This window comes from Gobius niger, assembly GCF_951799975.1.
Source record: "Gobius niger genome assembly, chromosome: 20".
Lineage (NCBI taxonomy): Eukaryota > Metazoa > Chordata > Actinopteri > Gobiiformes > Gobiidae > Gobius > Gobius niger.
Window position 1 is genome coordinate 17,074,963 of NC_136871.1, and position 27,884 is coordinate 17,102,846.

General features: G+C 42.1%; 1 protein-coding gene across 1 annotated transcript in view; it reads left to right on the forward strand.

Moving 5' to 3' along the window:
• The window catches only part of mmp24 (matrix metallopeptidase 24), a 46,265-nt gene that overhangs the window by 2,360 nt on the left and 16,021 nt on the right, over positions 1–27,884 (forward strand). Inside the window, exons 2-5 of the mRNA XM_079578336.1 lie at positions 16,542–16,690; positions 16,811–16,927; positions 22,550–22,649; positions 22,743–22,947. Of these exons, the coding sequence (XP_079434462.1) occupies positions 16,542–16,690; positions 16,811–16,927; positions 22,550–22,649; positions 22,743–22,947 (571 nt within the window). The remainder of the gene's footprint in view (positions 1–16,541; positions 16,691–16,810; positions 16,928–22,549; positions 22,650–22,742; positions 22,948–27,884) is intronic.

Below are 27,884 nucleotides of genomic sequence, written 5' to 3' on the forward strand. Positions count from 1 at the left end.
CCTTGTCGCCTCATTGAAGACCACGCTCCCCTCTGACATGATTATGTGCCGACACACTGCCAGCTTCGTTTTACGGGCGCTTTGTGGCTCGTATCCGGTGGCAGAGAGAGTGAGCAGACCTTGATGTTTTGTGTGAAGCGGCAGAAATAAAAGGGGTTTTTGATCACAACTCCGCTGTCATTTGAAGCTCGCCGGTGCACGATGTGGGCCAGGCCAAGTTAAGCCGTTTGTGTATCATCAGTAGTGTTTGGGAATGAAGGAGAATGGGGGGAACATATGGGAGGCACTGATATGTCTTTTGCGTTTAGATGACTGTAAATTCACACTACAAAGCATTTTAAGTGTATGTGTCATCTCTAAAAATCACTTGCAGCTTTGAAAAACATAGCAATAGTGTTTCGGAAGGAGTGCGCAGGGCAGTCCCCCAAAGGAAAGTCCGACCTACAGTACCGATGTGCGTTTGTAAAAAAGGCAGGATTTGGGGAAACCTGAGTTGTAAAATGTTTGACATGTTTTTCTGCTCCCGCCATATTTGTGTTCAAGACGCTAACATGACACTGAAAATTAAACACTTAATGAGGAATGTTGGGAATAGAAACGTATGTAACCCATTAATCTGATGCAGTTTGTCCAGTCATGTCGTAAAATGGAGATACTTTCATATATTCAAAGCCCAATGTGTTCTGTGATGTGAAGTATTCAATTACTATTACGCTGTTATAGTTAAGCTCATAGTAATGTCCTTTTTATAGCTCGACATGTTGCAAAAATGTCATCATCATTCCCTTTAATAGACAGACGCTCCACACTGGATGCTTCTTCGCTGCTCTACTCTCTGTCTTCTTTTAATACAAACAAGATGAATCTTTGGCTTCTATTTTTGGAGGAAAGGTCTGTGTTGCACAACAGGACTCCCGGTTCTTGACTGAAAAAGCAGCTTTTACACTACTCCAGTCCCTATTTTATTGGCTTTAGTGTTGCAGTTTATGTTTCCTTTATTCACCAGTGTGTTTAGTTTTGTATGCAAATGATTAAACACATCACACACATTGATAAGGGAAAGGTTCCCTTTAAAGGTAACTGGGCCAAACTCTCCTGACCCAAGTCGTGCTAAACCTCTTCAGTGGGAGCATCACCTGACCTGAACACTCGCCTCTGTAATGTCTGTCCATGAAGATAATGGCAGTGGCTCTTATGGTGTTCGTGACATTGAAGGGAGTGACAGGTTTGACGGCAGTAAGCACTGGAGAGCAGCGGAGGGAGATGAATGTGATGTTACTGGCAGAAGGGATGATTATGATGCATTTTTTTTTTTTTATAAATGGGAGATGTTTTTGACTCCCCCCCCCCCCCCCCCCCAAGAGTGCCACTGAAAAGCTAAGCTGCTGTAAATGACATTACACTCAAGTATGAGGCCAAGCAAGGCCACGCACATGTGGGTGGCAGTGAAGTCAGGACAGACCTGTGCGTCACAGCAGAGGCAGCGGTCACGACTTTTCCCAAATTAAAAACCTCTCCCAGACTCAGCTTGATCTAGCATCCTACTGCACAAGTTCTTTATTTTGTCATTCATCAGTATTTTTTAAGGGGCAAACGAACACAGAGAAGTACAAATATGTATAGTCCTGTCCTAATATTCCATAGCCGTAGGTTAATAGGAGAAACTGGAGCAAGTAAAGTAAGAGGGGATGTTCATGGGCTGATAAAATAGCCTCTGACGATGTAATGTGGAAAATGGATTGTAGATTGTGCTCTCCAGCCTCTGTGATCACTGGTAATGGACTGGAGTACGGTTACAGGCCTCTCAGAGCATCCGAGATGGTCAAGCAATGTTCAGTATATTCTACAAGTAAAGTGTTGTGATGTGTGTTCACTGATACAACGTTTGATTTGCTTTTTTTGTGTTTTATCATGGAAAAATAAGACACGCGGTCCCAAATGTTGTTGTATATATTTCGCATGTGTGCCTGTTTACCCCGAACTGTCAAACAGAGAGACTCGCTTTGCAGAGCTTCACAGGAATTGCTGATTTGATCAAATAGAAGAGATTGAAAAAAAAGTTGATGAGAAATGTCCAACTGTCGACAGTGAAGCAGCAGATGGATAATTGTCCTTAGACCGTCTGTCTTGTTGAGAATTTGTCCCTTTTAAACATGGGGAAAAGAGAAACTTCGGACAACATTGCAGGAGAGATCCACTCCCATGGACGGACAGCCTATCGATGCTAAAATGCAAATGTATAAGGGGAAAGGTTGTCACTTATTATATGATACTGCTGAGTTGGCTGAACTCTGTCTGGTTGTATGGCCATCCTGGAAGCCATCGATCGCATGTCCAGTACATGCTTCACATGTGTGTGTTTTACTGTGCCCCTGATTTGTGGTCATTGTGTCATATGATACTCCAGACATGAGCTCATAGCTGCGCCCCATCTGTCCCACCTGCACCCTCACAAACGCACTCCCCGCCGACAGGATTTCGCTTGTAACCTTTCTGTTGCTCTGAATTGGATTTTTCTTTTCTTTTTTTCTCCGTCACTGCACATTTGAGTTGGTACTTTCAAAATAATCTCAACCACATGCATATGGTTTGATTAATAGCTACGTTTATGAAAGCTTGTTGTGTTCTCCCGGCGCGCATGAATAAATGATTAGTCAACATTGAGAAAGCCCCTTCCTTCCTTTCAGGGGTTACCGTTGTAAATTATTCACACATGGATCTTTGCCATATGCCTTTCCTTACACAATCTCTGCACAATCTTACTTCACTATCTTACTCCTGCACGGTCTGTATTGCCTTTGAGGACTCCCTCATTCCTGCACTAGATCTTCTCGTGGTCAAGGCACTTCACCGATTCAACTGCAGTACATCTGTAGGGTTGGACAATCACGATTTCAATACCTGAACTTACTTACTACATACCTTTTATTCAAACTTTAGCTTGAACAAAACGCTTTCCTCCAGTTTCATTTACACACAAATATCTCAAATTGTCTCATCGAAACTCCAAAACGAGCAGCTGTTTCTGCCAAAGAAACGTCTCTAAACTCATGACGATCATTGAGATTGTACGTGCAATATATTTTAAGGATTTGTTGGGCCCGCGGGTTTTATTTGATGTAGGACAACACAGAGGGGGGGAAGAACTGGGAGAGACATTCAGCAAATTGTCGGAACTGAATATCAAACCCATGATACTTAACCTCTTAACCCCCGCTTTAAACGAGTGCGTTTTCTCCAGTTCAGCTTTTCCCAAATCGAAAAGCTTCTTGACTGGAGTTTACAGCCTATAGACCAGAGTAACGCCTCATTTGAAAGCTACAAAACCTTTCAATCAAAACCTTTTCATTGCATTATTCTTGTTGATTTTTTGTTGATTTTTCATCGCATTGTGTCAATTTTTTTGTTGCTTTGTTGTGGTGTCTTCATCACCCTTTAATCATGTGTTTTAGTCGCTTTGTTAACGCTCCTGGACATGCTTTAAATGTGTGCAGCAAACTCAATCTGGATTTTTCAAACTTAAATCAAAGTACTTGTCACATAAAGCACTTTTTTTCTCTCTTAATGATCATGGCAATATGGCAAATCAAAACAACACACAGCCTCCATCGTGGCCATTTACCCAGTGGAGTCACACATTCTCCTCTGAGTCCTGCTGCTCTCGTCTAAACCCTGTGAAGCCACAAATCAAGCCCACAGCCAGATCCCTCCACACAAGCTCTCACAAACTCCTGACACGCCAGAAACAATCACAGGAGGCCCGACGCGGCCCTAAGATCTGCTTGAGAGAAAGCCTTTGCGAACAACTCTGACAAATGTGTCCCTGCGGCACCATGGGACTTCTGCTGCTGCTGTTGTTGTTGTTGTTGTTGTTGTTGTGGCTTCTGAGAGTTAAAAGCTCAGTGGAGGGAGACGAGCTCGACCAATGCCTTTTTTATCCATCTAGTCAACCAGTGTGCTGCGTTTAGACTAGTGATGTGGCGTTCATGACTCTTTTGAATGGCTCTTTAAAGTGAATGGTTCGAACCGGATCTCAATTGTGAAAAGAGCCCCATCTTTTTTTTCCGTCAATTTTACCCATGAACTCCCCCTGATCGAACACAGGAACCAGCCCAACAATGGAGCGGGCAACAAAAGTGAAAGCTTTTTGCACTAAAAATGATTTGTCAGACAGTTGTAGCCTCCTTTTTTATTAGTTTTGGCACAAGATTTGATTCACAAACATGTTTTTCAAAGCATCCATTTTACATCAATACTGAAAAAAAAATACGATATCGGGTATCGGCTAAATATCCGATACAGAACCAATACCAGTTTTGGCTCTCAACACCTTAAAAACAAGGTTTACCAAGTGAATATGGGCATGCTGCATATCATTTGATAGCTAAGAACTAGAGAATTCAATTGCTGATTTAGTTTTTACCTCCACAAATGTATTTTTGATCGCCGCGCAAAATGCCGCACTAGCAATAGCATGCTAAAGCTAGCGCTGATCCTTGTTAAATGTTTATCCACTAGTTTATCAATAAATAATTGATCTGTAAAATCAAAACAATAAAATATGAGAAAAGAGTAAGTTTTTCACATTTTTCACTCAGAGAAAGTCACTTTTAAGAAAGTCTTGGTATCGGTAAATATGCTGCCCTCACAACACGTGTCTCTGTTGTGTGCTGCTAGACAGCCAGCGAACCATCAACAAAAACTCCAGACAAGGCTTTCTTTTCTTGTTTAGCGTTGTATTTGTTGATATAAATGGTAACTGTAATAAACAGAAAAAATAAAGAGGCCATTACTGACGTTGCGTTTACAATAGCATATTTAGCTAGCCGTATGACACAGTAATAACAAAACATAAAAAAGTGATATAACTTAAATAAAAGTAAGTCTTAATAAGTGTTCTGTACACAAACAGATACTCACAAAGACGGAAATCTTCCCAGGCCCAACATACGGAGCGACACAGCGCGTTCATGACTGGCTTACAGGCTTGTTTTCTGCCGTGTGGGTTAGCTAACGCGCTACGAGAAAAAACATCAAAGACTGACTGTGCGAGAGGAGCACTCACTCTGCACCAACAAAAAAATACGATCCTTACTGGAGACGATTACTTACTTTGTTTTATAATGGCTTTTTAACACTCTTTTTAACATAGATTTTTAGCATGTATTTATTTCTACTAAATGAACTTATTTATGATTTTTAACTAACTTGTAAAACTTATGAAATCATAACTGTCTTTGACCAAAAGACATGACACTCCCCGCTTGATATAAACAAATTATATCACTACAACTACCAAAATAACACAATAAACCTTTCAGTGGCATCAAGGATAGGCTATTACTCAGTCTCTGAAAGTAAGACCACAACCTCTGAGATAGGTCTAAGGAATACTTTAGCAGTCCCATCTTTGACGATCCGCACTTCCACTTTGCGGACTTTCCTGTCGCTGCTGGGTAAAGTCTTTATGACAAGTCCAATGGGCCATTCATTCCTGTTTACTTGGGAATCCTTCAACAGGACGATGTCTCCTTCCTTGACATTTGGTTTGTTGTCAGTCCATTTTGTGCGCTCCTGCAAGGTAGACAAATATTCTCCTTTCCACCTTTTCCAAAATGTATCTGCGAGATGTTGTACTTGTTTCCACTGTTTTCCAAACAACTGTCCTGCAGAGAAGTTTCCAGATGGTGCAGAAACTGTGCTTGACTTTTGTGTAAGTAACGTCGCTGGAGTGAGAATTGCTGGACAGTCTGGGTCGGTAGATATTGGCACCAGAGGCCTGGCATTAATAATAGCCATTACCTCGGCCATAAACGTGCTTAAAACCTCATGAGTGAGACATGTCTGAGCATTTTTCAACAACATTGCATCTAAGATACGCCTAGCCACTCCTATGAGACGTTCCCAGGACCCTCCCATATGCGACGCGTGCGGGAAGTTAAATGTCCAGGAGCACCCCTTTTCAAGGAGGTACTTTCCAACTGGTGAGTTGTCGGTGTCTAGACCCAGTTCCTTGCTAGCTCCTACAAAGTTAGTCCCTCTGTCTGAGCGCAAGAGCTGAGCTGGGCCACGAATAGAGAAGAACCTTCTTAATGCATTTATAAAACTATCTGTGGACATGGTTTCGATCAGTTCAATGTGTACGGCCCTGGTAGACATGCACGTAAAGAGGACAGCCCATCTTTTGCTCTGAGCACTACCCCCTCTAGTACGGCGTGTAACGACAGTCCATGGCCCAAACACATCTAAGCCCACAGTAGTAAAAGGAGGTTCAGGGTTTACACGATCTGCAGGCAGGTCTGCCATTTTCTGAGCTTGCATTTTGCCTCGCAGTTTGCGGCAGGTAACACAGTTATGTATGATTGAAGACACAAGTCGTTTACCTCCAACTATCCAGAAACCAGCACCACGGACAGCTCCTTCCGTAATGTGTCGTCCTTGATGAGCAGAACGTTCGTGGAAATGTCTTACTAGAAGTATGGCGACGTGGCTGGCAGAAGGGATAATCAGAGGGTGCTTTTCATTGTCTGTGAGATCGGCAGAAGAGAGACGTCCACCGACTCGTAACAGTCCATCTTTGTCCACAACTGGACTGAGCTTTTTGAGTGTGTCATTTTTTGAGTTTGTCTGTTTTCCTTCTTTTATCTTTTTAAATGTCTCTTTGTATGCTTCCCGCTGGACTGACTGAATGATGAGATTTTCAGCTTGAGTGAGTTCTTTCACATTCGTACACTCCTTGAAACTTTTCCATCCTTTTTCTCTTTTTGATTTTTTGAAAGAAGCAGCAACATGAACAAGCTTGGCTACTGCTCTACAAAGTGTTGTCCAACTTGAGAATCTTTTGAAGCGATCAGTGCTTAGCTGTGACCCTGTTACTGTAGTGAACAGCGTTTTGACTTCTGGACGTATTTCTTTGTCCTTCTCAGGTTCAACCAAAGTATGCAGATTGTCTTTGTGTGACTCAAGATTATCTGAATACAGGAAGTCTGGGCCTGTGAACCATTTACTGTTTTTAAGTTCAGCGGCTGGAATGACTCTGGTTGCCTGGTCAGCTGGATTTAACTCAGTTGCAATGTAGTGCCATTGGTCAGGTAGTGTGGATAATCTAATGCGTGTGACACGATTGGCTACATACATGTAGAATCTTTTGGAGGAGTTCTGTATGTACCCCAACACAATACGACTGTCAGTGAAAAACTTTACGTTGTCTATTTTTATGTCTAACTCGTCTCTGATTAACTCGTACATTTCAACCGCAAGTACGGCAGCACATAGTTCTAGCCGTGGTACTGTGTGTGCAGGACGAGGAGCGAGTTTAGACTTTCCCATTACAAAGCCTACATGATATTGACCGTTGCTGTCAAGAGAGCGCAAGTAAGCTACCGCTCCAATTGCTACAGTCGAAGCATCAGAAAAGATGCACAATTCATTACTTTTTACAGCGTTTAACGAACCTGGACTGTAGCATCTTTTGATTTGCAGATCTTCAAGAGCTTTTAAGGAGTCTTTCCATGTGACCCATGCCTCCTCTTTTTCTGGAGGAAGAGGTGTGTCCCAGTCTCTCTCTTCAGATGACAGCTCTCTGAGTTGTGCTTTGCCTTGCATGATTATGGGAGCAACGAATCCCAAAGGGTCATACAGGCTGTTGACTGTTGACAGCACTCCCCTGCGTGTGAACGGTTTGGTCTCATTGGATACAAGGTAAGTGAAGCTGTCCTTCTGTAGATTCCAACAGAGTCCCAGGCTCCTCTGAACTGGGAGGGGATCTACTCCGATGTCCAAATCTTTTAAATCCTTTGCGCGGTCCTCCACAGGAAACGCTTCCATGACTTTGTTACAGTTCGATGCCACTTTGTGAAGTCTCAGGTTAGATTCTGCTAACATGTTTTTGGTTCTTGTTAACAGATCGACAGCGTCTTCAGGTGTGGCAACTGATATGAGTCCATCATCAACATAAAACTGTCTCTCAACAAACTGCCTTGCATCAGTGCCATGTTCTTGCTCACCCTCTTGTGCTGCCCGTCTCATGCAGTAAATGGCTACAGCGGGTGACGGGCTGTTGCCAAAAACATGTACTTTCATCCTGTATTCGACTATGCTCTTGGTGATGTCATTGTCCTCAAACCAGAGATAGCGAAGGTAATCTCTGTGTTCTTCGCACACCTCAAAGCAATAAAACATTTGCTGTACGTCTGCTGTCAGGGCTATGGGCTCTTTTCTAAACCTCATTAGCACCCCAATGAGAGAGTTGTTGAGATCAGGTCCACTAAGGAGCACTTGATTGAGGGATATGCCGTCACACTCTGCGCTAGAATCAAAAACGACTCGTATCTGGTCCGGCTTCTGCGGGTGGTATACACCAAATGTTGGCAGATACCAGTGCTCTTTACCTTCAGGCAAAGGTGGGGCCAGTTCAGCCTGATCGTTACCCAGCATTTTCTGCATGAACTGAATGTAGTGATCTTTCATTACTGGTTTCTTTTCCAGAGTTTTCTTGAGTGAGTACAGACGCTTTAGGGCTTGCTCTCTATTGCTTGGGAGCTTCCTTCTTGGGGAGCGGAAAGGCAAGGGAGCAACCCAACTGTTCTCTTTGTTCTGAGTGACTGCATTGTCCATAAGAGTTAGGAAGGTTTTGTCGTCGATAGACAGTGCGACCTTATCATCTGACTCAGTTCTATCAAACACAGAATGACCTAGCTTGTCTGTGTTGTGCGCGAAGTCAATAGTGTCCTTACAATGCGTGTCTTGGTGAGACATGACACCATAGTTTTCTTTTACTGTGATGACGTTAGGACATGGCTCAAAATAGGATGTGCGGCCACTGTCTAACATGTGTGTCTTGTAAACATTTACCTCTGATGTACTGTGAGCTCTTCCTAAGCACACCTCTCCCACAATAACCCAACCCAAGTCCAGTCTTTGTGCATAAGGAGCGTTATTTGGCCCATTTATCTGCTCGCGTACCTTATGTACACTCAGGATGTCCCTTCCTAGGAGTAAAAGGATAGGAGCGTGGTGGTCGACAGGTTGGATCTTGTTCGCAATTGGGAGCAGGTGGGGATGATGCTGAGCAATCTCGGGTGAGGGTATTTCAGTTCTGTCATCCGGCACTGAATCACATTCAATCAAGGGAGGCAGCCGAATATCTGTTTTTCCGTCCATGGATTTTATGAAGAAGTTCACGGCTCTCCTGCCGGTAGTTTGAGCTTTTCCGGAGCAGGTCTTTAGGATGTACGGTGCAGGTGTGGCTTTGATTTCAAACAGGTTGAAAAACTCTGTCCTGGCCAGGGACCTATTGCTTTGTTCGTCGATCACTGCATACATGTTGATTGCTCTATCTTCTTTACCTTCTGGATAGGCCTTCACTAAACAAATCTTAGAGCAGGAGCGTGGGTTGTTACTCTGACCACACACCTCTGTGCACTTGGAGATGACTGAAGGAGAGTTCTCAGTTTGCTCTTTGTCTTGGTTTTGTTCGTCACATTCTGACGGGACGCTTTTGGGAGCAGGAGTAGGACCTGGGTGAAGTGCTGATATGTGCTTGGGACTATTGCACTCACTGCACTTGACTGCGGCTTTACAATCTTTTGCCATATGCTGGACTGAACCACAACATCTGTAGCAAATGCGGTGCTCTTTGAGAAAAGCTTGACGTTCCTCTATAGGTTTATCTCTGAACGTTTTACACTTTTTGAGCGGATGTGGCTTTTTGTGGATCGGGCACTGACGATCCGGCTCCTCAATCTTCTTTGTCTCGGCACCACTTTTCTCTGCAATCTCAGTTTTGTGTACTGACACAGTAGCTTTACGATTGTATGGAGTGAGCCTTTCTGAGCGTGTGGGAGGTTGACTGTTATAGCTAGATGTAGTAAAGCTTGGATCATTCCTCATTTTAGCTTGTTGCTGAACAAACTGCAAAAAAACTGGGAAAGGAGGAAACGACACACTATGAGACTCTTTGTATTGCGTCCCCACAGTTGTCCACCTTTCCTGTAGGTTGAAGGGAAGTTTTTCAACTATTTGTCTTACCCCTCGTGCTGTGTCTAGGTAGGCAAGTCCTGGCAGTGCACCATCTGCTTTAGCACACTGTAATTCCAACAGTAGGTCACCAAGGTCTCGAAGCCTAGCATTGTCTTTATTTGTTAATCTTGGAAAGTCCTCTACCTTTTTCAGCAATGCATCCTCGATGGCCTCTGAAGAACCGTAGCACTCCTCAAGGCGCTGCCAGATCATTTTCACACCTGCAGAGGGATTGAGGGTATGTGCTGCGCGAATTCTTTTAGCCTGTTCTGAGGATTTTGGCCCCAACCATTTAGCAAGCAGGTCAAGTTCTTCTCTAACTGAAAGATTTAAGTCTTTAGTTGCGCTGGCGAAAGAGGCTTTCCATGCCCAATAGTTTTCAGGCTTATCGTCAAAATGCAATAAACCAGCGCTCACTAGTTCTTTGCGGATGAGATACTTAGCAAAATCTTGTGCTCCATTGAACTCAGCTGAAATGTTGTTTGGAGGTTGAAAGGTGTGAGCGAAAGGGTTTAAAAAGCGGGTGTTTGTAGGGCCCTTGATTACCTTTTGTTCTTGTTTTATGCCTGTATTCATTGGAGGAAGCATAAACTGAGTAGCGTTGGTTAGTTGGCCAACTGATTGATTCGTGGCTTGCACTTCTACTGCATCATCTCTCATCTCAAAAGGCCTATGAGATGGGTCAAAGGCCTCTGAAAAGACTGACTCACATTGTTGGGCAACATATTCCCTTGTGCGCTGTACTGTATCAAGAGGCCCAGCGTCGGCTAGCAGCCCTATGCTTCTCTCCCCGCTCTGATTCTCTACTTCTTCATAGGCGGCGGCTTCTGCTTCGGCTGCAGCTACTTCCTTTTGACATTTTAGTACGTGAAGGCTAGCATCTAAATCTGCTTTTTGCTTTAGCATGCTTGCTTCCAAATCTGCCTTTTGTTTCATCATGTTAGCCTCTTCTTCTGCAAAGGCTAGTTGAGCTTTGGCTGCTTGTGCCTTGGCGTAGGCCTTTGTGGCTGAAGACCCTGCAGATGTAGCGTGGGATCGCCTGCTGGCAGCCTTGGACCTGTTGTCGAGTGGTGGAGGTGGCAGCGGTGTGCTCGGCAGTTGATCTGTGGCGTGCGGTGGCTGCTCCACGTCCTCATCTGGTCGCTGCTCTGTGTCTGCATCTTGCTGCAGCTCATAGTTTTTCAAATAACCTTTTCCTGAACGTAAGCTCATGTTTGCTTATGTTGCTCTGTGTAGTTCGACCCGCTGAGAAAACGTCTTCTTGCTTCGGGCGTCTTTATGCGTCTTTTTACTATGCTGCCCTCACAACACGTGTCTCTGTTGTGTGCTGCTAGACAGCCAGCGAACCATCAACAAAAACTCCAGACAAGGCTTTCTTTTCTTGTTTAGCGTTGTATTTGTTGATATAAATGGTAACTGTAATAAACAGAAAAAATAAAGAGGCCATTACTGACGTTGCGTTTACAATAGCATATTTAGCTAGCCGTATGACACAGTAATAACAAAACATAAAAAAGTGATATAACTTAAATAAAAGTAAGTCTTAATAAGTGTTCTGTACACAAACAGATACTCACAAAGACGGAAATCTTCCCAGGCCCAACATACGGAGCGACACAGCGCGTTCATGACTGGCTTACAGGCTTGTTTTCTGCCGTGTGGGTTAGCTAACGCGCTACGAGAAAAAACATCAAAGACTGACTGTGCGAGAGGAGCACTCACTCTGCACCAACAAAAAAATACGATCCTTACTGGAGACGATTACTTACTTTGTTTTATAATGGCTTTTTAACACTCTTTTTAACATAGATTTTTAGCATGTATTTATTTCTACTAAATGAACTTATTTATGATTTTTAACTAACTTGTAAAACTTATGAAATCATAACTGTCTTTGACCAAAAGACATGACAGTAAATATCGGATATCGGCAGATACTCAAAACCCAGTATCGGTATTGGTACCAAAAAAGCTGGATCGCCAATTAAATTTTTTATCCTCTTAGATATTGTGTGTTATCTGGCATGGCGTTATTTATATTTTACATGTAAAAGAGCAGGTCTTTGAAATTATGTTAGTAGAGTCAATTAGTTGAGCATGAGTTGCAGTTTGAAAAGATTGTGCTCTCCATCTCCATCACTGGACTTAATGGGAGCACTCTTTTGTTTGTGCTATTTGTGATTGAAAAATAAAGAAAGAAATGCGTCAAACATTATTTCCAAAGTCTTTTACGTAACTTGTGCTGAGAAAACCCTTCAACCAAGCCTTAAGACTGATTTTGACTGCAACAACTAAAGATAATGAACAAGCTATAAAGCCTCCATCTATGACTTTTACCCCAGACACTTAGCACTCCATTGTGAAGCTTCTGCCATGTATTTTAAGAGTCTTGGTGGTAAATTAGTTGCCAGATGACCAAACACTGCATCGTCTAATGTGTCTGCTCAGAGCCTGGCCTCGGTCCACAGGGGAGTCCTCCTCAGCTAAACCCCGCTGACTCCCTCTCATTTTCTGAACAAATAGAAAAGTGCAGAAGCAGGAGTTCACTCAATGGGAAGCCCTGAATTTAATCTCCGTCACCCCCGCCGGGCAAGCTGACTTGACTTTTACTGACGAAATGTGAAATGTACAGCCTTGGGGAGGACAGGTTGGTTGTAGTTTTGTTTTGTTGTGTCCCATAGATAGATAGATACTTGCCAAATTGCATCAGTGTTACACCCTATTAGATTGCGACTTTGGAAAACGAGAAATAATGCCAATATGGTATATCTTCTTGCCACGGATTTCCCTCTCAGCTGCTGATAATCTGCCTCCCAGTGCTAATGCTGCGTTTCATTTGTCCTCGGAGGTCGAACGCCAAGCTGCGAAAGCTGTTTTTCCGATTTGCTGTGTTCTCGCTGTCAGCTCAGAAAGTTTAATGATAGTGAGGCAATAACTAATAATTTAAGCTGTGACTCTTGTAACAATATGTCCCTAACAAAGTTATTTCATAAGCCCGAACAGCGTGGGTATTTTTATTAAGCTTATAAATAATGCTATAAATCAATGGCAGAGTGCAGTTAGCAGAAACCTAATTCTCTCTTTGTACAGAGGCGTCTTTTGCCTTTTTCTCTGAACTGTGTAATTTTTCAGCACCACATTGTTCCACTGGATACTTTTGTACACCTTTGCCGTGTTTTTGGGAGGTTCAGTGGATTTTTTTTTTACTGCAGAATCCCTATTAGCAATAAAGGACCCATGTTTTTTTTCTAATGTAAACAAACAGCTAGCTTATGAGCTAAAGACATTTGAGACCTACATTTCTTTTTCTGAAACACTGAAGCAGCACCAAGAGCCCCCCCCCCCCCCCCAAGTGTTATCACTTACTTCGAATGCAGGGCACCATCATGTTGTTGTCTGTAACATGACACATGGCATGAGAGATCTCACCCGATCTACCAAGTCGGAAGGATGTTCTTGTGATATTTCTTGGTCTGAACTCGGAAAATCCAACATCCGATATACGAATACGACTGGAATGCAGCATATTGCACATTGCCAATCCATGACATATGAGGACTGTTGCCGTTTCAATTCAAATCAAAATGTGAACGATTCAGAATGGTGTCCATAACAGAAAACAGTCATGTGGCCGAAACCCACCCATCAGCCAACACATGGCTTAGGTGTTTCCTCCAGAAATGGTGTGAGGCCTTTGGAAGTGGCGCAAATGTGGGATACATTGTGGTTGTATCAAAGTAGAAAATGTATAAGCAGAGGAGGGAACTCTTAACAACCTGAAGCATCCTGTCTGTCTGCAGTTCATGACCGTAACAAAAATAACATCAACTGCAATAAGGAAAAGGTCTAGCATTGACCTAGGTGAGAAAGATTTCAAGTGATTCATCGTATAGGACACCATGGGCTATATTCTTTTCATTGTTTAAATTTTGATCAATAATGTTTGTTTCATTATAAATCCATGTCACACTTTACATCAGTCGGCTAATGCAGGCCTAATTTGGATCGGTCTATCACCAAGAAATTATTGCCTCACTGAACTCAGGTTGACAGTCAATAAATTGAAAGAGAAGATACGGTCTATTTACAGGAGCCGACATCTATTGCAGACAGCTATTGTCGAGCTGAGGCACAGGTCGAGTTATGAGAGGAATAAAACGCCGGACAGACATCATGCTGTACACAAGGGCTAGTGTGGTTCTCTATCTGTGGACAAGTTTGTCTTGACTGAGGTAATCAAAAGTATCTGAGGAAGTAGTACATATTCCCTGCAAACTGGAAACTGCGCACTGGAAAATATTATGAACACACTGTGTATATTCCACTGTGACTAAATTAGGGGGGTCACTGGCCATTAAGCTGTTTGGGGGCTACAAGCTCAGAAAATTATCCAGTTATACTATTTACTCGTAGGGTAACCTTTCTAACCAGACTGTGCCACAAAAGTACGCTTTTAAATAATGAGTCACTGAAACTGATACCTCTGTCTATGAGAAAGCATAAACACTGCGTTAAACACTGCTTGTGAGGCTATATTTAAACAAAGCATTAAAAGGTCATTTTATATAACTTGACTTCAGCGTTGTTCACTATAATTGTTATTTGCAACACGGGTGAATTACTATTTCATTACATATTTTTATCATAACATCTCTATCTAACAGACATTGACTGAGCAGATAAATATCATCGGATTGTGGCCTGGAGACTCTGTTTTTATTTGCGTCTGGTGAAAACATCATTCAATTACAAGGATACGATTTATGTTGCGTCGTCACCAAGCAGCAGTGTCGTCTTCACGGCGACATACGGCCTTTAATTGGATTGTACACAGACATTTTTCACTTGGATCACTGGCCGCTGTTTGCTTTTTTTTTTTACCGTTTTATTGATCAGGATCAGGATTAAAACAGATTAGGATCACAGCGTAAACAAGTACGAGATAAACAGCGGAGTTTCAGTGGGTGTTACGCTGAAATTGTTTGCTTTATTACAGGTCAAAGCACCAACATAAAGTGTGAGTATGAGATTGGGATTGTAATCTCGAATCAGCGATAATTTAAAGATACTGACTCCAGAGACACAAGGAAAGAGACAATGCTGAGGGTTCTCCTGTCCTGACCAGATCCTGTCTTCACACATGGTCTTCATTATACTTCTTTCTGCTATTGTCTAGGTCTTCCAGGACTGCCCTATTTCATTCAGTATCTAAAGCCTAATTTTCACAGTTTTTTGTTACTATTGATTTCTGTCAGTTACAGTTACCTTTATTGTCAATTACTACCACACATAAAGCACATAAAGAGAATCAATATTGCCTCACCGTATAAATAACAACAACTCTACATACCGTGAAGTCATATATGGACACTATAGGGAGCAGCAGAGGAAGGGAAGGGAAGGGGGAGACTTCCTGTCAACCAGGAGTAGCTGTAATGGTGGGTGCAGTTGTCCTTCAGTCATTCGGGCCTGGCCTGGATTGAGACTAGAGTCTTACAATGGCAGGACTGAAGAGGTTGTGAGATCTCTACAGTAACCCTGTATGTTGTGATGCAGGAAAGTTGGTCGAACTGTCACTGTCCAGGAAATTGTTGTTGAGCCTTGTCTCCATAAACACCACAGACCAAATCCCAGTTACTCTAATTGTGTGGTTTCCAAAATGCATCTTAAAAATCAAGCAAGTCTTAGAAATCTTGTTTTTTTGTCCAAGTTTCTATTTTCCCAAAGCAAATATGAACAACGGCCCTATTTTCTGAGTGTTAGTATGTGTTGCTTTTCCTCTGCTCAAGGCCTGGTTGGTTGTGGTGCGTCCCCCGGTGTCCGTCATGCTGCTTGCACATGCTGCTATCTCCAGCCGTGGCTGTGAGACGCTGGCACACACTCTGAAATATTAATGAGCGGGTGTAGAGCTGCTCTCCCCTCCCCCTCATAATGTCCACACACCTTCTCTGGCTCTGAGTCCCGGTTTTATCTTTTAACCACTTTCCTCAATCTTCACCCGCCGGTTCTCGGGAGGCTATGCCGGTGTTATGTTAAAGTGAAAAACAGAACTTTACAGAAATCATCTGTGGAGGTTTTTCGATGCATTGAATGCCGAAACATATAAATTGCTGTGGGTTAGAATCTGTTGATATGGAAACTTTTTGAAATCAATTTGAGTAATGCAAAACAGGAAGAAAGTGAGTGCTTTGCAGGGTCCATGAGTAAAAGGCTTGAAACAGGGTCACTTTAAAGACTGGACGCGATACTCTTGAAAAGTTAAGAATTTGACTTGAATTCTGAAGCACTCTGTTGTTGTAAAAAAGTAGATTATTAATATCTTCAGGGTGTACGAAACATTATTTATTAGAATATCTAGAATAGATTATTTACCAAGCCCACACTTACATAAATAATTGTTGAATCAGAAAGAGCACCTTGGGTAAAAGTACCCTGCAGGGCTTAAACTTAAAGCAGCATGTGAGGTTACAGAGTTATAGCGTTCTAGTTTTGACGATGTTCTCTTTGTGTTTCTCGTGCAGACTTGGCTGAAGACCTATGGGTACCTACTGCCCCACGATGTTCGCACGTCAGACCTGCGGCAGGAGAAGGCTATGCAGTCGGCGGTGGCAGCGATGCAGCGCTTCTATGGGATTCCAGTGACAGGGATCCTTGATGAGAGAACCATAGAGTGAGTCCGCATCTCAAACTTAAGGCTTGTTAAATGAAAAGAAATTAAAGATTGTTTTGGCTAATGCTTAAATAAGAGACAGCGCTTGTCCGAAAATCTAAATTTGTGATTTACGTCCAGGTGGATGAGGAGACCTCGCTGTGGCGTACCAGATCACCCTCACCAGAGCCGCAAGCAGAGGAACAAACGCTACGCTCTGACGGGGCAAAAGTGGAGGGACAAGACGATTTCATACAGGTAGACAAGGCTACACTGCAGACCTCCAACATTTTCGTATAATTATGCTTTGAGGATGCTTTGGGACTTAAAGCAGAACTAAGTAACTCATACCCCTAGAGGCCATCAGTGTCACTGCAGGTGTCGTAGCATATTGCATTTTTTTACTCATTAATTGTCTGTGAGAGTAAATACTACGCTGACAGAAAAGACAAAGGGGGAGAGGATATTGTACAATGTACATCCAATAACACAATGGAGACACTTTTTTTTCACTCAAACTTGGCTGTAAATACTGTTTAAGTGGTGCTAGCCCGCAGTTAGCTTTGCCCGCTAGCCTGTTAGCTTCTTCGTGATTCCATTAGTGTGTATTGGTGGCTCCGACCCGGTGCAGGAAAGCTGCAACTGCGGTTTTCTGGCCTGAGACACCATGGGGAGATGAAAGACCCCCCAATCATCCCATTAACACTTGTATTACCCCAGAGGGACTATGAAAAGGGTTTATTAAGGCAAACAAGTGACTTAGTTCTTCTTTAAATGGAATAGTTACTTAGTGAGCACGATCAGTTTCTTCTTAAAACTTTACCAATATTATGCATCATATTCATCAAGCTCATGTAGAAATGTACAAAGCCTTTGCGCGCAGAATAACTGGGAGCTCCTGAACTGCAAGTTGGAGATCCTTGCACCACAAAAAGATCATAGAACATGTCCTCCCCTGAGGCTTTAGTTGTTATCGTATAGACACATTCAGCATGTATACTCCGTTCTCTCCAGCCCTGTCTCTCCCTCTGTGCTTGGCTCAGAGCCTGACGTGAGTCCCTGTGGTCTTGAGCACATCTCCTCCGCATTCATCTGTGTCTCTCTCTTCACTGTACGCCTCTGCCACTGTACTCACTGCAGCCTCACGCTTCCCCCCGGGACACGCCCCTTCTGGTGCTTCTGTACGGCCATTCTGTAATCATCTCGTTTTCCACATACCACTCGTGAGTCAACATCTAAATTGGCAGTGTCAGAGATCAACTGAAAATAAATATTTGGTCAGGACAATAGACAATTTGTTATCACTGCGTTTAGATGCCAAAACTGTAGGATCTCTCTTTAAAATGTAATAGGGAGATCATTATATTTTAGTAAACCTAATAGGTAAAGGAATAGTTCAGAGCACGAGTACAGAAATAATCTCTCGAATTATTTGCTCCTCTTCGTCCACTGCGTTCTGAAGGTCTCATGTACATTTACAGTGCTCCTACTGGACAGTGAAGGCCTCTTGGCACCCGGCATTCCTCCCCTTTCTCCAGTGCGTTACATAAACACTTCTCCTCTTCCCTGTGTACGTGGATGCGTCTTGGCTGCGGCTAATGTTACACCTGCTATCAGCTGTCACATCCTCATGCCTAATCATATTTAAACGGCTTTATTCCTTTTACTGAGCCGCCAGCGCCAGTCTTCAAAGTAGCGCCTGTCCTCGGTGTATACACATGTTTTTCACAGATAAGCAAGATGCAACATACATAATTAAGTTATGTGATTCCTCTCCAGCTCCTGGACAAATTGCCAAGTTATAGAAGGAATTTTGTTTTTACATTTGGTTGACGTGACTGTTTTGTGCACTGGTTACTGTGGCCACAAGCTTAAAGTTCAACCAAGATGTTTACTAGTTTCTTAAAATGGTTGTGACTAATTTTGATAAAAGGAAAGATTATGAATAAAAAGTTGGTTTTGAACTTATGTAGAGGGATCTATCAGTTAATACTATAATATAACCTATATAAAACAGAGACTAAAGTATATTTCTCATAAATATCTCGTATATGGTTGTAAAAAGCAGAACAGTAAAATTCAACTACCTCGAATGTTCAGATGCATAAAACTCAAATGGTCAATGTGAGTAAAAGAGCTGTTCATGTGACATCAAAAAGATAATGAAGTTAATGCTATTCTATCAATTAGTAACATGTTTGACTTCTAAATATAAGGGATTGAAAGCACACTGTGATTGGTCCTGTAGTGTAGAGAATATTCAGTTTTTTATTCCATGTGCTTCATTCCTTTCACACTTGGTGCAGCCTCTCTGTCTTTGGAAATAACTGTGGAGAACAGCAGGGATAGCCATGTTTAATGGTGACCTCGGCCTGTCGAGGGCCACTGAAGCCACTTCGAACTGTCTTTAGTGCCTTGGACTCAACACTTAAGGTGATGTAAAGGGGTGCAGAGGAGTTGTATAGTTCCTGCTTACTATAACTGAACACCAGCTGCTGCTGCTGCTGAAGCGGCAGAATTATGCAAGCAGTATCTTTAAATGAGAACTTCCCCTACTGCCTCGGGACAGGAACATGGCGGCAGAGAAATCAGAAACATTTAACTGGCCGGATAACTCTTTGGAAATATGTTCTGTCCTCTAAGCAAGATCAGAACCACACTACGGAGTCTCATTTCATTATTGCTTTTGTTTCATATGAAAGTTATTCTCTCAGATGTGCCAGACACCACTTGATTCGCTATCTCTTTGTATTAACCTTCTACAGATTAAAACAGTTACCAATAAAGCCTGAGAATATACTTGGTACCTTGGGTGAGTGAGTGGAAGGTATTGGTCAAAGGACTTTAAAAGTCGTGCTTCTGTCAGTCGGGCAGCTGCTGCAACATAACATAGCTCTGCAACATGTAAAAAGTGCTACGCAAACTACTTTACCTTCCCCTATATCAGTATATATATATACTGACTATACGTCACACTTTTTTTTCACAGTTTGGCTTGAAGTGCGACTTATACTCAGGTGCAACTTATATATTAAAATGTATAATCCCAGAGGCGCTAGAGGGCGCTCTAGGCTTGTGTAGCAGTATCTGATGCTCCTATACCGCTGAAGATGTAAAAAAAAACAGTAATTGAGCAGCAGAAAGAAAGTTTGGTGTGAGCGAGAAACTTTTGTGGAACTGTCAAAAAGCAGAGGTTACTCATACTGCAATGAAGAAAACAGCGAAAGCTAATCGTGAGCCAAAAGCTAGATGGCCACAGCTAGAGGAACGGGTTTGCAAATGGGTGCTTGAACAACGTGGTGCCGGGAGAGGCTTGTCAACAGTGCAGTTTTTTTCACAGTCACAGTAGACATTGAATAAGACAAAACAAAAATGACCAAACAATACAAAAAGCACAGTACATTTCACAGAACGATAACTCAACTAAAACAAGACAGGACAAGACAAAGATAAGACAACCAGACACAGAGACAAAACATACAAGACATACAAGACATACAAGTCCTTGACATATTTTCCATCATTTTCCCATTATTTTTTACAGTGGCTCTCAAAGAATGGGCACTCCACCAGTCTTGCTTTGTTCTGTTTATCCTTATACACATTTTTATCTTGTTTGGAGTGTTTTTTGGTTGTTTTATGCAAATTTACCTTGAGATAAACCCCTCCCCCAGAACAGCTGGAGGAGGTGTGCGACTGTGCGTGGATCGGGAAGTGTGGGCATCTCTGCTGAGACTGCTGCCCCCGCAACCCAACCCTGGATAAAGTGGAAGAAAATGGATGGATGGATCTTGAACTTTGAGAATTTTGTCTAATTTTGTAGGAATTGGGAATGGTAGTACTGGTGCAGCTGGTTTGTTGCAGGTTTGATTTTAGAGCCCACACCCGCTTCAAAGTTTGAGAACCACTGAATTAACATAATATATTGTTACATTAGGAAATTCAAAATTTTAGTACACATCAGTCCCATAACATCCCATTGTACTTTTTGTCATGTGAATTTATTTTATTTTTGTTTATTGCTATAATCTTTTTGATTTTATACTGTTGATGTATTTTATTTCTGAAGTGTTCTAGACAAAGATCTGCCTTGGATTTACAATTAAAAATAAGAATTTTACCAACTAGAACAATTGTATTGATTAAATCCATTGGACGGTGCAGTTACACCACTGCCCAGATAGTTGCTGGTTTAGTTGCAAGGCTGGTGCGACTTATACTCCGGATCGACTTATAGTCCTATAATACAGCATTATCGTACTCTGTGCACATTTGTAGCAAGTTGGTGTATTGTTAGTAATACACAATTCGGCTCAACACCCTTTTTCCTCAACTGCAAATGTGAGGCACCCCTCTCTCTCTCCTGTTTTGCTCTCCCTGACTCAAAGTCATGTCTGAGGTTCAAAGAGCTTTTTAAGACACTGCATGAAAGTGAATAGCTTGATGATGTTCACCTCTCACATGCTGCAGCAAAGATATGGATGACGTCTCTTCTGCAATTACTGTCTAATGCCCCATGCCTCGTTTCTCCTCTCTGAGCTGTTAGCCCCGCACTAAAACAGGCTCGACTGCAGAGCTTTGTTCCACTCCAACTTTCCCTTTGCTCTATGCAAGGTTACAGCTTGATGTTGCTGCAATGGCCAAATAGGGCTTTCAAAATGAGTTTTAGTTTAGTGATTTGATTTAGTAAGTTAATCATAGTTAATACAAAATGAAACGCTACGGCCCGCTAAAATCATTTATGAAATATAATGACATTTGGTGAATATTTTATAGATCTATAGAAAATCATGAGAAAACACAAGACAAAATGAGATAAGAACAAATGGTGCTGCTATGTTTATCTCCTGTTGCGTAACACATGAAAGACTTTGAGGAACTGTTAGAAGAGAAATAGAAACATGGCAGACGCTGCTTGAAAAAGCTGTTGTGTTTTTATACGGAAATTACCAAATTATGACTGTTTTACTCCTCCCGGAACCGCCACCTTAACGTGGTGGAGGGGTTTGAGCACCTGAATGATCCTGGGAGCTCTGTTGTCGGGGGCTTCGTGCCCCTGGTAGGGTCTCCCATGGCAAGCAGGTCCTAGGTGACGGGTCAGACAGAGAGCGGTTCAGAAACCTCTTATGAGAGACCAACAGGCCTGAGAATCGAGAGGCCGTCCTCCCGTGGACCCACCACCTGCAGGAGGAGCCATAAGGAGCTGGTGCAATGTGATTTGGGCAACTCCAACAGTTGTTCCCACGTCCCGGCAACGGACAAGTGGAAGAAAATGGATGGATGGATGACTGTTTTACATGCGTAGCGTATATGTCTGTTTGGGTGACTAGACTAGACACTGTATAGAAGCAAAAAAGTCCTTAAAATGTAGTTTTAGTTTTATGTAGAATTTGAACTTGGATATTTCACTTTACATATAGCCTCAAACAGGAGAGATGTAAAGTATCAGGTTGCTTAAGCTTTAATTTCCACCTGTGTCCTTGGATAGGCTGATCTCTATATAACAAAGAGAGATAGCTATTGATACAAGTTGTCTATTGAGCTCGGGGAGCGCGTTGTCGAAACTGCTTAGTATTCCGGGAAAGGCGTATAGTCCATCATAGTAAAGCAACTAAGGATATTTTAAAATGTAACATACTGGGATTTCATATGGACATTTACAAAAAACTGCAAAATGAAAATGAGCAGAAAAATCACTCTTTTTGTAGCATTTTGCTGATGAATGACTTCCTTGATTTTGTAACTTTGCTTATCCTCAATACAGCAGTTTTGATTTAAGGCAATGTACTGCCCATGTCATTTTATCCTGAACTGTACTCCGTAAAGAAGTAAAACCCAGTGTAACTTTAGTGACTTTGTTCTGCTCTCTCCTCTCCACAGCATATCCAACTTCACCCCTAAAGTGGGAGAGAAGGACACGCAGAGAGCCATCCGACAGGCCTTCAACGTGTGGCAGGCCGTCACGCCCCTCTCCTTCCAGGTCTCTCAAACGCACCATTTCCCACCGGCAGCAGACCATATCCACTTCCCCTTCCCTATCTGACCCCCTCTGCTTTGTGAACATGTCCCGCAGGAGGTGCCCTACTCAGAGATCAAAAATGAGGGCAAAGAGGCGGACATCATGATCTTCTTTGCCTCGGGTTTCCATGGTGACAGCTCTCCGTTTGACGGGGAGGGGGGCTTCTTGGCGCACGCCTACTTCCCCGGCGCCGGGATCGGAGGAGACACGCACTTTGACTCGGACGAGCCCTGGACACTGGGGAACGCCAATCACGACGGTAGGACTCTGGTTCTGCATGAGAGCGCTGTCTGTGAAACTCTGTCAGGGACGTTGAACCATCACCAGCTCAGACAGTGGCCTCAGAAAGTATCTCTCTGACGTCTGATACAGAGAATGTTCAAACTGTTCGCTTAAAGGGTTCATCCAGAAAGACATTAGGTATAACAAGGTAGTTTATTATGATCTAATGTCTGATACAGAGAATGTTCAAACTGTTCGCTTAAAGGGTTCATCCAGAAAGACATTAGGTATAACATGGTTGTTTATTATGATCTCATGTCTTTCTAGAAGAACCCTTTAACGTCTCAACCCCCACCTGAACCGAGAGCATTTTCTCCAGTTCAGTTTTACCCAAATCTAAACTCTTCTTGACTGGAGAGCAACAGTGTAATGCCTCATTTGAAAGCTAAGACCTACAAAACGTGATTTGTTGTCGCATTGTCACTGTGTTTTTTTTTCACATTTTGGAAACTTCTTTTTTGTTTCTTTTTTCATGTTTTTGCAGTTTATTGTTACTTTTTTGTTGCTTTTTCTCATATTGCTATTTTATTTTGATGCTTTTTTTTTTTCACGCTTGTAGATTTAGGTAAAGCCAAACTGAAAAAAATGTGCTCGGTTCAGGTGGGTGTTAAGAGGATAAGTGTATTGTAACATAATGACATAATGAGTGTATTAAACGGATGTTCAAATTGACTCTATATTGCCCGGCTAAAAAATAGACACTGCAACTACAAAAAAGGCCACACTCCCTATTAATTCGTACGTTAATTTTTCACCAACATCTTGTATAGATGATGGGAGAGTGTGACCGCTGTGCAAAGCCGTCTTCAGCACATCACAAAGATTCTCAATGGGGTTAAGATCTGGACTCTGTAGTGGCCAATCCATGTGTGAAAATAATGTCTTGTGTTCCCTTGAACCACTCTTTGACAATGTGAGGCCGTTGAATCATTGTCATCTTGGGATAAGCCCGTGCCATCAGGGAAATCCATTGATGGGACAACCTGGTCATTCAGGATGTTCAGGTCGTCTCATCCTTTGGGCTCATAGTGTTGCTGAACCAAGACCTGACCAACGGCAGCGACCCCAGATCACAACACTCACTTAAATCCAGGTGCCGACTTTATTACTTTTTAAATGGTCAGGCAGTGTATATTTAATTTTACACCATGGTCTGGGGGAATACTCAATTCTGATTGGCTAAGTTCGGCAACAGTTATGATGTTCTATACGTTTGTCAAAGGGGCTAGATGCAAGTTGCCAATTTTATACTCACTACTGCCACCTCAGGTCATACATGCAACTGCATCTTCTATATTAAGCTTGTGCATGACGGCACTTCGGACCCAAAGTAACACCTTTTTGAGTGACAGGATTTTAGAGGCAGTTGTGGTGAATAGGTCTGAGCTCATTCTACACATTAGGACATTGCTGGAACATGTAGGGTGAGGAAAATACTTCATGTTAAGTGGTGACGTCACAGCTCTACTTCCGGGTCCGCAGATGTGCGAGAAACTACAAAAAAACTGTTAAATACCATAATCAATATTTCTGAAACTCAACAGAGAGTTACTGAACACACATATTTCTCAGGCCCATTAGCCAAAAAATGCCGTACCTACTGCTATAAAAGTAACATTTACCAAAATCGGTACATCTAGGTTAGCGGAGATAAATGCTAAAGGCGCAGCAGCTACGCTAACCCCGTAAGTAGCGATTTTAGTAAATATTACTTTTCAGCAGTAGGTGTGGCATTTTTGGCTAATGAGTCTGAGAAATAAGTAGGTTCAGTAACTCGCCGTTGAGTTTCAGAAATATTGATGGTTGTTTTTTAGAGTTATTTTCTCGCATGTTTGCCGGTGAAGTCGTGACATCACACTTAACAAACGTATATCACTCCACTGAAGCTGTTTCCATAGTAACGACAACCATTTGAGCTGGAACTAGTTTCAGGTAAAACAGCTTAAAACAAAAAATAACTCCTGCCCTGGACTTAAAAAATAAGCAAACAGGCCACAATGAACAGTTTCAGTTTGTGTGACTAATGGACCAAGCGGATTAAACAACGAGTAGCCGTGCATTGTATAGTTTTAATGCACTTGTGGGGTTCTTGCCTCCACATGGTGCATTAAAACTGTATAATGCTTCATTGTTTAATCATTATATAAAGCAATTACACAAGTACATTAGTTGCAGAATTGTTAGAAATTAAATTATATGCTTTTATTATCAGGCTACTGCACTATATCATGATTAAAAGATGATGAGTCGTCTTATAAGGTTGGCGGTGATGATTGCGCTTAGATTTGCCAATTATTTTTAAGATCAAGATTGAAACTCATCGGCAGCATTAACATTTGAGAGAAGACTGGATTATGAGAACTTCAAAACTAATACTAGAAACATTTGATTTCAGAATATGTTTGTAGAGGGCTTAACTTCAGAGCTTGCAGGTTTTTTACATAATGAGACCCCGTCATGTTATTTACATTAGAATAAGCCGTTTATTCAGGGCTGTCAAATCCAACTAAAAAAACTGCAATTCCCATGGATCACTACCACATCACATTAAAACCGCTATCTGTAAGCTCTGTGCTGTTTCGCCGTCTGAAGAAAAATGAGCGCAAGATCCCGCTTGACTTTGTGGCTTTCCTTTCTTTCTTCCCTCTAAGTTTGACAAATGGCTGGTGCCAGATCGGCTCCCTTTGACAAACGAATGCGTGATCGAGAGAAAGGCGAAGGACAGTGATGGAGCAGGAGGAGAGTCTGCTCACAGAGATTAGACGCTGAAACAATTAGCTAAGACAAAGCTGCACCTATAGCCGCTTTGCCCCCCCCCAGCCCAGCCCGGCTCTTAAATAACAAACTCCCTCCATGGGACCCATTTCTAAATATATTTCGCTAAGAGCACCGTGGAGCCTTATGAATTATACAGCACTTGTATTTTCATCTTCTCCCCATGTTTAATTGCAAATTGGTCAATATATACAGTAGAGACGTATCAGTGAATTAATGATTCATGCCCCCAGCGTGTGAGGATTGCCTGCGTGTATGCAGACTCCAAGCAATTTCTTTTTTATCTCCAAATCCATGCACTCGCTCTCAGACACACGCGCACAGAGTAATTGAAAGATTGGAGATCTGATAGTGAGACAGACTTCTAAAAGTGGCGGTGTGGGCTATGGAAGGGCGTCAGAGGAACTAGGACAGTGTAACTTTCTTGGGCACCTGTGATTAATACTATGCAGTTGTTGGGCTGCACGATCATGGATTTTTTTATTTTTTTTAAATGACATGTCTTGATATTGAGGTGGTGGGGCTGCAATGTTAGGAAAAGATGCAATGGTCTGTTAAAAATAGGACAAAACTGGTTCTGTACAATTAAGAATAGGCTTAGGTCTGAAGCTCGTTCATGCTGCAATTTGTCTGGTTTTTTTAGAGCCAACTCCATTATTTAGAAAAAAAATAGTAGAAGGATAAAATCAGGACGATGTTGTGCATGTTGAGATGAACGTGTGGAAGTAAGAATGAGAAGCTTATGTTCAATGATGCAGAAGGGCAAAAACGTTTAAATGGAAAGTCCATTGGAGCCAGGAACATCCGGCTTTAATGGACAGTTACAGAAAGAAAATGGCTACATTAAGTCCCTTCTTAATTTTCCAGTCTATGGCCAGTATATTCAGAATCGGCTGTGCAATATATGGCAATATGATGCAATGAAGCACTTAATATCAACAAACTAGAAGCCTTCAGTCCGAGATATACAATGTTTTTTTCCACCCTGAATAAAAAGGTTTTGTGACGTTAAAATTTTAAATTATTGTTTTATTAAAGCTACACCACGTAGAATTTTACCCAATACATAAAATTGAAATACAAGCATTTATTTTATGACAGATATTTTCATCATTGAAAAATACCTCATAAATGAACAAACCAACATGAGGCTTTGCTGTGAGCGGCTTACCCCTCCTAAGACATGACTGTAACTGTACCAGGAGTGGGTACGTCTCCAGCTCGTCTCCATGGAGATGTTACTAAAGTTAGATTGGTCCTCATCCAAATCAATTCTTTGATTACTCACTGCAGTGATGGCATTTTCTGTGTCGAGCTGGTCATTAGGAGCATGTTTTGCACTGATGGCAACAGTGTAAGTCCATAATGTTACGCAGTGTACCTTTAAGAAAGGAATATACTTTTTTTATATTAATGTTAATATTTTTTTATTATGAGACATTCCTCTCATAATGTCTCACTGGTCTTTGATATAATTACAATTCTCTTCATCAGCAGTTAATTTCTTACGGCCTCTGAAAATGAACTTTCTCCACACAAGCTGCATGTTATCCTCTGGCTCCAGACTTCTGAGTGAGACGAGCATTTTGTTGGCTTTGTTTCTGCTCATTGTACATGTGAAGTCTATGTAGACAGCCTGACACAGTTTGCACTCTGTCGAGAGACACTGAAGCTCTTAAGAAACAATAGAGAAGACTTTAATGCCGGAGAAAGAGAGAGGGTACTCAGAGGGGTGGGAGCACGCTGACTGCTCTATTGTCTGCTCTCATCCAACTTATTGTCACCGAGTGCTCCCAGATTAAAGAGAAAGCAAGAGGACTACGCCACAAACAAAATACACTTTTCATTTACAGACTAAGAGCCCATCAGGTTTTATGTTTATCCCTCAGGAGTCTTGTCTAAGCACTTTTTGAATGCATTTGCTCTGTATGGGAGAGACATAAACTATTTTGGTAAATTTAGTAGAGGTTTCAATGGTTATTGCTGACAAGGCGTATGCACATAAAAGAACAAAATAACCATATAATGTATTTAGTACCTCCAGCCGCAAATGAAATCTATTCATAAGTAAAGAAAGTTTAGTTGTAATGATTTCAATAACGAATAGCCTGATAAGGGAGAACATTCTGGTAAACTCAC